This window comes from Petromyzon marinus, chromosome 61 (genome assembly GCF_048934315.1).
Source record: "Petromyzon marinus isolate PM22_M1 ecotype Great Lakes invasive population chromosome 61, UKy_Petmar_22M1.pri1.0, whole genome shotgun sequence".
Classification (NCBI taxonomy): Eukaryota; Metazoa; Chordata; class Hyperoartia; order Petromyzontiformes; family Petromyzontidae; genus Petromyzon; species Petromyzon marinus.
In genome coordinates this window covers 2,478,504-2,491,258 of record NC_133727.1, presented here as the reverse complement: position 1 = coordinate 2,491,258, position 12,755 = coordinate 2,478,504, and the positions used below count along the sequence as shown (strand labels likewise).

Here is a 12,755-nt window from a genome sequence, read left to right as displayed (position 1 = left end):
CCCAGTCACCCCGCCCCTTCCATCCCCCACTCACCCCGCCCCTTCCATCCCCCACTCACCCCGCCCCTTCCATCCCCCACTCACCCCGCCCCTTCCATCCCCCACTCACCCCGCCCCTTACATCCCCCACTCACCCCGCCCCTTACATCCCCCACTCACCCCGCCCCTTCCATCCCTCACTCACCCCGCCCCTTCCACCCCCCCCACCCCGCGGGGGTGTGTAAGATGCTCCTGCGTCTCCCTATGGGATCCCATTGCAACCCACATTAGCCTGGCCGCCTGATGCAGAGGGGACAATGGGTGAGGTTCGTGACCCTGGCTCATGCAGCTGCAATGGCTGCATTGGGATACATAGTCCAGGCCTCACCAGAGACCCAGGTAAATTGAGGTGTTGTGGCGAGCTGAGAGCAAGTGACAGGGCCCACTTTCACCGTCTGTAGCATCCCATCAAACATCGTGGGGCGAGGTGGAATTTCTCGGCCTCAAATATTGGAAGAAGTCAATCCCCTCGGTGAAGCGAGTGCGGGGCCTGCAGCATACTTTAAAAGGGTGCCCTAAATAAATAAAAACACTGAAATATTAAAACACAAATTTTTACTTGCATAGTAAAGTACGGTAATTGTATTTTTTTCATTTGCAACACAGCCGGATAATACGACAAATCCATAACCTTAAACACCCGGTCGTTCCTAAAAGTGGAAGGCGGTATAGTACTATAGTGATAGAGCAGGTGCAGAATCACTGAAACGGAATTGATAGCGTGGGGCCCGTAGCTACTACATATGTAGTGTTGTGGATTCAGGAGACGTCGGAGTCGGTTCTTGTAGGCAACACTATTTATTAAGCCACCTCGCTCGGCAGTACAGTCCCAGTACACTCAGGGTTACTGTCCTCCTACACCACTGTCTAGGGAGGTACTGCCTCTGGGCTAACGTGCCCTAACAAGCGCTACACTCAGGGTCCTCCTACACCACTGTCTAGGGAGGTACTGCCTCTGGGCTAACGTGCCCTAACAAGCGCTACACTCAGGGTCCTCCTACACCACTGTCTAGGGAGGGTACTGCCTCTGGGCTAACGTGCCCTAACACAGGGCTACACTCAGGGTCCTCCTACACCACTGTCTAGGGAGGTACTGCCTCTGGGCTAACGTGCCCTAACACAGGGCTACACTCAGGGTCCTCCTATACCACTGTCTAAGGAGGGTACTGCCTCTGGGCTAACGTGCCCTAACACAGGGCTACACTCAGGGTCCACCTACACCACTGTCTAGGGAGGTACTGCCTCTGGGCTAACGTGCCCTAACACAGGGCTACACTCAGGGTCGACCTACACCACTGTCTGGGGAGGTACTGCCTCTGGGCTAACGTGCCCTAACACAGGGCTACACTCAGGGTCCTCCTACACCACTGTCTAGGGAGGGTACTGCCTCCGGGCTAACGTGCCCTAACACAGGACTACACTCAGGGTCCTCCGGCTATGGGTGCCTAGGGGGAGGCTATTCTAACTCGCCCTAGCCAGGGTGCGAGTTCCCACCACTGAGCCACTGGACCCGGCTCTTACAAGGGCGTCGGGGCCAGGGGTTCCCAGGGTCTCACCGCTGAGCCGCACAGAGTCCCGGCCCTGACAAGGGCAGCGTGGCTAGGGGGTCTCAAGGTCCTATCGAGCTGCTGCTCTTCGGCTTCGGTCTTCAACTGGGTCCCGATCGGCTGGGGAGGTCCCCTTTTATACCCCTTGCCCATTGAGGGGTGGGGCTGCGTGGGATCCCAGAACCCCTGCAGCCGCCCCCCGTTGGGGGCGCCGAGGGGCTTAGCTGTCTGGGGATCCTGAGCCCCCAGCAGCCCCTCCCCTCTTGGGCTGGCGCTGCAGCCCCTCCCCTGACGGTACGAGGTACCATTCCATCTATGGCGCTACACATATGTAGCTACTTTTGCTACTGGGATAATCCGGCACTGAAGCCCCTGTGAGTGGCGGGCTAATGCGCCGTCTGTTGAGAAAGTGCTCCGAGCGGTTGTTCTTCATCGCGAGGCCACCACTGGCCACTGGCGGCCCCCTCGATGGCCCTTAGTCCGGCCCCTGACGTCCAAGCCCTCGACAATACACAAAGAGTGAGAACACCACTCAGTTTAACAGCAAGGCACCTTACTCAATGAACGCAATTGTACTGCAAACCTTCATAATAGCCTCCGATGCCAAGATGGACAGTAGCTAATCGCGGGGGGGAACTGCTAATCCTATATTTATTGATAGCTGGGTTGTGGGTGTATAGGTATATGGTAATAATCCCATGAAATTAATTGTTAAGCTTTTGGGCCAATACCCCAAATATGATGCTCTACGAGCACGCTATCTTCTTTAATGCAGTTCGGCATCGTCGTGCCGCTGTCAACCCCAATGGTTTCACCATAGAGGGTTTTTTGGGGGGGGGGGGGGTTGGATCGCGTCAATCTAAATGCGTCGTGAAAACCCGCCACCACCCGACACAGCCAATGGGCACGCCGGTGGTGCTGAACAGGTGGTGGTGGGTTTTAAAAACACATTTATATACTCACGCGATCTAACCCCAACCCCAAAATATATATATCGGTCGCGAAAGCCTCCTGCGTGTTGAACCAAACGGTTTCAAATGCGTGGCGTGGAGGCCCTCACAACTGATGATGTCTCATCCTCCCCTCTTACTGAAAACGAGTTAAGAACGCGGACTTAGAACGACCCAGATGCCGGGTAAAGAGACGAGGAAAAGTGCCAGGGTGGCGATTTGTGCCCAGAGCGCCCTCCATGACGACAATCACAACCATCTCTGGCCCTCGTGATGGGTTCCAATGGATTGGAAGGAGGCCCTGGTGGTCCCCCCTCCGTTTTATAAAGTAGGATTGCACCGATGCCAACAGCTGCCTGGTGCGGTGCATCTCCATCCGCAGTGTGAGGCCAGTAAAGGTCCTGGCAAGGATTATTCAAATAATTGCCCGGGCCAGGCACGCAGAGTAGACTGTAGAGACTCATCTTAGTTTTAGACTAGGACGGTCCCGCACAGATGCCATATTGTCAATGTACGACAGCAGGGGTGAAAGGAGATTTCATCGGGATTACATCTCTGCAAGGCCGTAGCCATGGAGTCAACATTGGGGGGGACTAAATCTTCCAGGGGGTCTGGGGTCCCCCCCCCCCCAGAAAAAAAATCTAAATTTGAAAACTAATTTCCTGCCATTTCCTGCCTAAAATATAAAAAAAATTCACTAACACATAGGATGGACTTTGTTATTTATTTTGTACAATAATGTCTAATAGTGTATTGTATTACATTGCTCTGTTTTTTCTTTTTTTACCTTTTTTTGTTTCATCGTATGTAATGGCAAAAATTAGGGATTTATAAAGTACAACCATAACTACAATCATATAAACAGAAATCTATTTAATAGCTATATATTGGGGGGGGGGGGGACATTTTGAGCATATTGGGGTGGATGTGTGACCCCCACACCCCCCCCCTACCCCCATATTCAAATATAATTACGGCCTTGCATCTCTGCTTTACTGATCTGGTTCAGGCCTATGATGATGCTATCAATAGGCTTGGGCGTCTGGTTCAGTCTACTGTCGGGGTCATTGGCTATCTGCTCATCTGCTCACAATCATTGATGACCCTTCATCATGTTGGGCATAGGCGTATACACAGTGATAGGCGTGGTGCTAAGGTCTGTCGCTCCACACGAAGCTTCTGGTATTCTCGGCCAGTCATGCCCTCCATTCTCTATGCTTGTGAAACGTGGACCCCTCTAATCTGCGCCGGTTAGAAACATTCAGGCTGGCATGCTTACGATCCATCCTGGGTTTAACCAAGGCTGGATTGTGTGAGGAGCTCATAAATCCATGAAAGATCTGGACAAAGTCCCATCGGTGAGCTCCTCCGGCAGGCAAGGCTGCGTTGGCTGGGTGATGTATGTAGCCCACATGCCCAGCCACGCCATGGGTTGGAGAAGAGATGGACTGATGTATAGGAGGATGTGAAGCTGAGCGGACTTGCCGATGACTGGTACCAGCGGTGTCAAGATCAACCTCTGTGGAGGAGGCTCGTGAAGGACGCTACTGGGCAGTTGGAGGCAGTCGCCCTCCAACAACGGAGGGCGGAGGAGTGACGCTCACAACAACTAGCGGAGCGCCGGGTAGCTAAAGCACAAGTTCGTACAGTGGGGGGGGTACAGCTGGGTGCATCTACCAGTCATCTCAATTTAGTCAACCCATGGCACCTACTGGGTCTGTTCCGTGACCTCCTGTCTAGCGAGCCGTCAACATTTCCCGTGGCCTCAAAGTGCACCTCGCCTGGCACAGACGCCGTGGTGACGTCACAGTCACTTCGTGGCGAATGGCGGAGTATTGGTGAGTGCGTAACGGTGAATGATGGTCGTGAGCATGTGATGGTTGTGAGTGCGTGGTGTTGAGGGAGTGGTGAGGGAGTGGTGAGTGCGTGATGGTGGTGAGCGTGGTGGTGAGAATGTGATGGTGCTGAACATGTGATAGTGGTGAGCGCGTGGTGGTGGTGGTGAGCGCGTGGTGTTAATGGTGAGGGCGTGGTGTTGAGGGAGTGGTGGTGAGCGCGTGACGGTGAGGGCGTGGTGGAGGTGAGCACGTGGTGTTGTTTGTTATTAACGGTCACGTGTCTCCGGACCAGCGTCGCCACGTGACCCGCGTCACGTGGTCCGAGGGCGATGCCGGTGGAAGGGTAGGGACGGTGACCCGGAAGCGACTCCAGTCCGCAACATCCGGGGTCAGGGGTCGCGACCCCGCGCGTCTCTTCCCTCCTGCCCCTCTCGCCCCGCATCTCCCTGTCTCGCCCCGTGTCTCTCTGCCTCGCCCCGTGTCTCCCTGTCTCGCCCGTGTCTCCCTGTCTCGCCCCGTGTCTCCGTCTCTCCTCTCTCGCCCCGCGTCTCCCTGTCTCGCCCCGTGTCTCCCTCTCTCCCCCGTGTCTCTCTGTCTCGCCCCGCATCTCCCTGCCTCGCCCCGCGTCTCTCTGTCTCGCCCCGTGTCTCCCTGTCTCGCCCCGTGTCTCCCTGTCTCGCCCCGTGTCTCCGTCTCTCCTCTCTCGCCCCGCGTCTCCCTGCCTCGCCCCGCGTCTCCCTCTCTCCCCCGTGTCTCTCTGTCTCGCCCCGCATCTCCCTGCCTCGCCCCGCGTCTCCCTGTCTCGCCCCGTGTCTCCTCTCGCTCCGTGTCTCCGTGTCTCCTCTCTCGCCCCGTGTCTCCCTCTCTCGCCCCGTGTCTCTCTGCCTCGCCCCGCGTCTCCCTCTCTCGCCCCGCATCTCCCTGTCTCGCCCCGTGTCTCCCTGTCTCGCCCCGCGTCTCCCTCTCTCGCCCCGCGTCTCCCTGTCTCGCCCCGTGTCTCCGTGTCTCCTCTCTTGCCCCGTGTCTCCCTCTCTCGCCCCGCATCTCCCTGTCTCGCCCCGTGTCTCCGTGTCTCCTCTCTTGCCCCGCGTCTCCCTGTCTCGCTCCGTGTCTCCGTGTCTCCTCTCTTGCCCCGTGTCTCCCTGTCTCGCCCGGCGTCGTCTCCGCGATGACCGCGCTGCGCCATGCCCTGCAGAAGGAGGTGTTCACCCCGGCTGACGAGCGTCTGCTGAGCGTGGTGAGCGTCTGCAAGTCGGGGAAGAAGAGGAAAAGCTGCTTCCTGTGCGCCGCGGGTGAGCAATATCATCATCAACAACAACATCAACAACATTATCATAGCCATCAACATCGAGTCGCATAAACCACCACCACTACCACATCAGCAGCAGCAGCAACAACATCACCGCCAGTATGAACAACTCATGTTTTGTCTGGCAACAAAACATGAGTTGAGTTAAGATGTTCAAACACCAAATATAAACGTTTTGCAAGGAATCGAGTTACCGCGTTGACCACCACACCGATACTTGTGGTGAACATGCCAACACACACGTGGCTCTGATCATGCATGACGCATTGTCTTGGAAACCAATTGGCCTACACCAGAGACGTAGCCTTCTATAGGGCCCTGTCTCACCAGTGTCAGATCAGAGAACGTCAAAAGGCGAACAGGACAAGGACAATGCCACTATCAGGACATCTATAGCTCGGGAGTGAGCAGGGAACGACCTGAAGTTTGAGGGAGGAGAGGCGAACAGGACAAGGGCAATGCCACTATCAGGACATCTATAGCTCGGGAGTGAGCAGGGAACGACCTGAAGTTTGAGGGAGGAAAGGCGAACAGGACAAGGACAATGCCACTATCAAGACATCTATAGCTCGGGAGTGAGCAGGGAACGACCTGAAGTTTGAGGGAGGAAAGGCGAACAGGACAAGGACAATGCCACTATCAAGACATCTATAGCTCGGGAGTGAGCAGGGAACGACCTGAAGTTTGAGGGAGGAACCGCAGACGAGCAGTAGCAGCAGCCACGCGATGAACCCGCGTCAACAATTGCCCAAGTTCTGCGGTCCTCTTGAATGTGTGAAGGTATTATCGGACCTATTAAATGGGCGTTTTGCACGTGTGACGAAACCGGAGCACTTGGAGAAAACCAAAGCGTGCGAGGGGGGAACACTCTATCCCATGCGGATTGAACACATTCGGAGTCCACGTCGTTTTTTTGCGGTAGCGTCTCCTCCTGGCGAGCCCAGGGATATCGTGGATGTAAAGTGGCCACCACCGCACCAATCCTCATCCCCCCATCCTCCTCACCCCCTCCTCACCAGTGACGACGGAGCGCCCAGTCCAGGTCTCCATCGTCAAGGTGAAGAAGGCGGACCGCGGCGAGCTCTACAAGAAGCAGAGCACATGGCTCCTGCGGGACCTGGTGGTGGTGGACGGCAGAGACCCCGTCAAGGTGCCCCCCCACGACTCACCTCGCCTCGCCCCCCTCCCCCCACCGCCACTCCTGCGTACCACTTTGTGCGTGGTGTGTTGTGTATTACTACACATACGCACGTCTTGTTGTGTCGGAGAGTGCGGCGGATGAGCTGCACTTAGACGAGGTGGGTTGTGCGTGTTGTGGTCGTGTAGCTGTCGGCGGTGTGCAGTAAGAATCGCCCCGAGGGAGACAAAGGCGGCCGGGCGTCGTGCTGGCCAACCACTCCCTTGTGTGCCGTGCCGCCTTCATAAGTGCTCGCTAACAGCACTTGCCCCAACAATCTGTTGAGACTTTACGGGGGATCTTTGTCTTTGTATAGGAGAGTGCGGAGTTTGAGCTACACCTGGACAAGGCATACAAGTGTATTGTGTGTGTATTGTGTGTGTATTGTGTGTGGTGTGCGTGTGTGTTGTGTGTGTTGTGCGTGTGTGTTGTGTGTGTTGTGCGTGTGTGTTGTGCGTGTGTGTTGTGCGTGTGTGTTGTGCATGTGTGTTGTGCGTGTGTGTTGTGTGTGTTGTGTGTATTATGTGTATTGTGCGCGTTGGGCAGGAGAGTGCGAGTTTGAGCTACACCTGGACAAAGTGTACAAGTGTATTGTGTGTATTGTGTGTGTTGTGTGTATTGTGTGTGTTGTGTGTGTGGTGTGCGTGTTGTGCGTGTGTGTTGTGTTGTGTGTATTGTGTGTATTATGTGTATTATGTATGTTGTGCGCGTTGGGCAGGAGAGTGCGGAGTTTGAGCTACACCTGGACGAAGTGTACAAGTGTATTGTGTGTGTTGTGTGTGTGTTGTGTGTGTTGTGTGTGTTGTGCGTGTGTATTGTGTGTGTGTTGTGCGTGTGTGTGTTGTGTGTGTTGTGTGTGTTGTGTGTGTTGTGTGTGTTGTGTGTATTATGTGTGTTGTGCTTGTGTGTTATGTGTTGTGTGTGTTGTGTGTGTTATGTGTGTTGTGCGCGTTGGGCAGGAGAGTGCGGAGTTTGAGCTACACCTGGACAAAGTGTACAAGTGTATTGTGTGTATTGTGTGTGTGTTGTGCGTGTGTGTTGTGCATGTGTGTTGTGTGTGTTGTGTGTGTGTTGTGTTGTGTGTGTTGTGTGTGTATTGTGTGTGTGTTGTGCGTGTGTGTTGTGTGTGTTGTGTGTGTTGTGTGTGTTATGTGTGTTGTGTATATTATGTGTGTTGTGCGTGTGTGTTGTGTGTGTTGTGTGTATTATGTGTGTTGTGCGCATTGGGCAGGAGAGTGCGGAGTTTGAGCTACACCTGGACAAAGTGTACAAGTGTATTGTGTGTATTGTGTGTGTTGTGTGTGTGTATTGTGTGTGGTGTGTGTATTGTGTGTGGTGTGTGTGGTGTGTGTGGTGTGCGTGTTGTGCGTGTGTGTTGTGCGTGTGTGTTGTGTTGTGTGTGTTGTGTGTATTGTGTGTATTATATGTGTGTTGTGTTGTGTGTATTATGTATGTTGTGCGCGTTGGGCAGGAGAGTGTGGAGTTTGAGCTACTCCTGGACAAAGTGTACAAGTGTATTGTGTGTATTGTGTGTGTGTTGTGCGTGTGTGTTGTGTTGTGTGTGTTGTGTGTATTATGTGTGTTGTGTGTGTGTTGTGTGTGTTGTGTGTGTTGTGCGTGTGTATTGTGTGTGTGTTGTGCGTGTGTGTGTTGTGTGTGTTGTGTGTGTTATGTGTGTTGTGTGTATTATGTGTGTTGTGTGTGTTGTGTGTGTTATGTGTGTTGTGTGTATTATGTGTGTTGTGCGTGTGTGTTGTGTGTGTTGTGTGTGTTGTGTGTGTTATGTGTGTTGTGCGCATTGGGCAGGAGAGTGCGGAGTTTGAGCTACACCTGGACAAAGTGTACAAGTGTATTGTGTGTATTGTGTGTGTGTTGTGCGTGTGTGTTGTGCGTGTGTGTTGTGCATGTGTGTTGTGTGTGTGTTGTGTGTGTGTTGTGTTGTGTGTGTTGTGTGTGTTGTGTGTATTATGTGTGTGTTGTGCGTATTGTGCGTGTTGTGTGTGTGTGTGTTGTGTGTATTATGTGTATTGTGCGCGTTGGGCAGGAGAGTGCGAGTTTGAGCTACACCTGGACAAAGTGTACAAGTGTATTGTGTGTATTGTGTGTGTTGTGTGTGTTGTGTGTGTGGTGTGCGTGTTGTGCGTGTGTGTTGTGTTGTGTGTGTTGTGTGTATTGTGTGTATTATGTGTGTGTTGTGTGTATTATGTATGTTGTGCGCGTTGGGCAGGAGAGTGCGGAGTTTGAGCTACACCTGGACAAAGTGTACAAGTGTATTGTGTGTGTTGTGTGTGTGTTGTGTGTGTTGTGTGTGTTGTGCGTGTGTATTGTGTGTGTGTTGTGCGTGTGTGTGTGTGTTGTGTGTGTTGTGTGTGTTGTGTGTATTATGTGTGTTGTGTGTTATGTGTTGTGTGTGTTGTGTGTGTTATGTGTGTTGTGCGCGTTGGGCAGGAGAGTGCGGAGTTTGAGCTACACCTGGACAAAGTGTACAAGTGTATTGTGTGTATTGTGTGTGTGTTGTGCGTGTGTGTTGTGCATGTGTGTTGTGTGTGTTGTGTGTGTGTTGTGTTGTGTGTGTTGTGTGTGTGTATTGTGTGTGTGTTGTGCGTGTGTGTTGTGTGTGTTGTGTGTGTTGTGTGTGTTATGTGTGTTGTGTATATTATGTGTGTTGTGCGTGTGTGTTGTGTGTGTTGTGTGTATTATGTGTGTTGTGCGCGTTGGGCAGGAGAGTGCGGAGTTTGAGCTACACCTGGACAAAGTGTACAAGTGTATTGTGTGTATTGTGTGTGTGTGTGTATTGTGTGTATTGTGTGTGTGTGTGTATTGTGTGTATTGTGTGTGGTGTGTGTGGTGTGTGTGGTGTGCGTGCGTGTTGTGCGTGTGTGTTGTGCGTGTGTGTTGTGTGTATTGTGTGTATTATGTGTGTGTTGTGTTGTGTGTATTATGTATGTTGTGCGCGTTGGACAGGAGAGTGTGGAGTTTGAGCTACTCCTGGACAAAGTGTACAAGTGTATTGTGTGTATTGTGTGTGTGTTGTGCGTGTGTGTTGTGTTGTGTGTGTTGTGTGTATTATGTGTGTTGTGTGTGTGTTGTGTGTGTTGTGCGTGTGTATTGTGTGTGTTGTGCGTGTGTGTGTTGTGTGTGTTGTGTGTGTTGTGTGTGTTATGTGTGTTGTGTGTATTATGTGTGTTGTGCGTGTGTGTTGTGTGTGTTGTGTGTGTTGTGTGTGTTGTGTGTGTTATGTGTGTTGTGCGCATTGGGCAGGAGAGTGCGGAGTTTGAGCTACACCTGGACAAAGTGTACAAGTGTATTGTGTGTATTGTGTGTGTGTTGTGCGTGTGTGTTGTGCGTGTGTGTTGTGCATGTGTGTTGTGTGTGTGTTGTGTTGTGTGTGTTGTGTGTGTTGTGTGTGTGTATTGTGTGTGTGTTGTGCGTGTGTTGTGTGTGTTGTGTGTGTTGTGTGTATTATGTGTGTTGTGCGTGTGTGTTGTGTGTTGTGTGTGTTGTGTGTATTGTGTGTGTTGTGTGTGTTGTGCGTGTTGTGTGTGTTATGTGTGTTGTGCGCGTTGGGCAGGAGAGTGTGGAGTTTGAGCTACACCTGGACAAAGTGTACAAGTGTATTGTGTGTATTGTGTGTATTGTGTGTGTGTATTGTGTGTGTTGTGTGTGTTGTGCGTGTTGTGTGTGTTGTGCGTATTGTGCAGGAGAGTGCGGAGTTTGAGCTACACCTGGACAAAGTGTACAAGTGGGTTGCGAGCAGCGTGGCCGACAAACACGGCTTCGTCTCGTGCCTCTGGAAGCTCAACCAGCGCTACTTGCGCAAGAAGATCGAATTCGTGGGCATCAACCCAGCCCTGCTCGAAGGTGTCGGCTCGCCACGCTCCCCACGCCGCTCACCTCGCCGCTCATCTTCACCGCCGCTCACCTTACGCGCTGAGCTCACCACTCGGCTCGTCACCTCGCCGCTCAACGCAATCGCCGCTCAGCGTTCACCCCGTCGCGCTCGCTGCTCATCGCACCACCCCTCGCATCCCACGCTCTAACCTCGTACCGCTCGCCTCGACGCTCACCTCGCTTGACTTCGCACCTCCTCCACCTCCTCCACCTCCTCTATTTCCTGTTCACGTCACCGTTGCGCTTGCCCTCGTGTGTTTTTTTTGCAAATGAAGCTATGTCCTGGTCACCAGAGATCTCACCTGGTTAAACATAATATACTTGAAACGCAAATACGTCCTCCTCTCCCTTGTCCTCCTGCCTCCTCCTCCCTCATTGCTTGTTGCTGCAATAATGTCCTGTGTGTGTGAGCTCTCTCCCTCTCTCTCTCTGCTCTCTCCCTCTTTCTCTCTGCATCTCTCTCTCTGTCTCTGCTCCTCTGCTCACCACTGGCTGCTTCATGCTGACAGAACTGGCCGAAGGTGAGAGACTTCCACACACCACCCCTCCCCGCCTCTCCCCACCACCACCACTCCCCCTTTTTCCCGTTTACAATTAAATGAATCGCTTCCCCAACTGTCTCCCAATCGTGCCGTTGGCATCATGTGTTCGGCGTCCGTGCGGGGGTAGCGGTGTCGCGGCAGTTAGCACGCTGCACTACGACCTCGGCGACCCGATGACAGCGGCGGGCGGCGGTAATCAACCGGTCCTGGGCCTCCCCTCGGTCGACTTGGCCTATGATGAGCACCTGGTACGGCGTGTTTAAAGCGTCGCCGCTGGGGAGACAAAGGCGGCCGGGCGTGGTGCTGGCCACCCCACCCCCTCGTGCGCCGCGCCGGCCTGGACAGGCGGCGCGCGAGCGGCACCTGGCCCCGAACGGCACGTTGAAAGCCTACGCGGTGGGGCGGTGGCACGCGGATCTTTGTCTCCGTAGAGGCGAGCGGGCTCGGCGAGGGGGGCGGCGTTTCGGGGGGTCCCGGGGGAACGGGCGGCCCCGACGAGGCCGGCGAGGGGGACCCCCCCGACGACTACCAGGAGCTGACGTCGCGGGAGGAGGGCGACATCGAGAAGATGATGGACGAGTGCCACACGGCCATCGCCAACGCCGAGGCCTTCGCCGGGCGCCTCTCGCGGGAGCTGCACGTCCTGGACGGGGTGAGGAGCTCCCCTTCGCCAGCAGCCACAGAACCGTAGACTCATGCAGAGGACCCATAGGCTCACGCAGAGACCCATAGACTCACTTAGAGACCCATAGACTCACGCAGAGACCCATAGACTCACGCAGAGACCCATAGACTTAATGCGGAGAGCCATAGACTTAATGCGGAGAGTCATAGACTTAATGCGGAGAGCCATAGACTCGCGTAGAGACCCATAGACTCGCGCAGAGAGCTATACACTCATGCAGAGACCTATAAACTAACGCAGAGAGCCATAGACTCGCGCAGAGAGCCATAGACTCGCGTAGAGAGCCATTAACTCACGCGGAGGCCCTTAGACTCACGCAAAGACCCATAGACACACAGGGAACCCTTAATTCGCAAGGCGACGCCCGCGACAACGCAAAGCCACTCCGCTCAATCGCCGAACGGTGCCAGCGTGCAAAACAACCTCCGCCGTGCCCGGCCCCATGCCCCCCCCCCCCCCCACCCCCACCCCCGCCTCCGCCCCCCTCCCCCCCACAGGCGAACATCCAGTGGATCATCGCGTCGGAGCAGCAGGTGGGCACGCTGATGTCGCTGCTGGACGAGGCGCTGGGCGAGGCGGACCGCGTGGAGCGCACGCTCGCCTCCTACGAGGACATGCTGCGGTCCGTGCGCCAGCAGATGGAGCAGGTGTCGCAGAGCAACCGCCTGGTGCAGCTCGCCCACGCCAACTCCCGCCAGCTGCTGCAGGAGGTGGACTACCTGGTGGTGCGTTGTGGAGGGTGGCGGGGGCGGTGGGGTGGCCTAGTCACCAGCAGCA

The 12,755-nt window shown here is 54.4% G+C and overlaps 1 protein-coding gene across 3 annotated transcripts in view; it reads left to right on the top strand.

Annotated features, from left to right (window-relative positions):
- The first annotated feature begins 5,273 nt into the window (after positions 1–5,273).
- The window catches only part of EXOC1 (exocyst complex component 1), a 34,450-nt gene continuing 26,968 nt past the window's right edge, over positions 5,274–12,755 (top strand). For 2 of the 3 annotated variants that reach the window (XM_032976913.2, XM_032976911.2), the window contains exons 1-6: positions 5,274–5,666; positions 6,703–6,833; positions 10,562–10,721; positions 11,261–11,272; positions 11,725–11,945; positions 12,476–12,703. In XM_032976913.2, coding sequence (XP_032832804.1) covers positions 5,543–5,666; positions 6,703–6,833; positions 10,562–10,721; positions 11,261–11,272; positions 11,725–11,945; positions 12,476–12,703 — 876 coding nt within the window. In that variant the 5' untranslated portion in view covers positions 5,274–5,542. The remainder of the gene's footprint in view (positions 5,667–6,702; positions 6,834–10,561; positions 10,722–11,260; positions 11,273–11,724; positions 11,946–12,475; positions 12,704–12,755) is intronic. The other variant, XM_032976912.2, reaches the window with a different exon arrangement.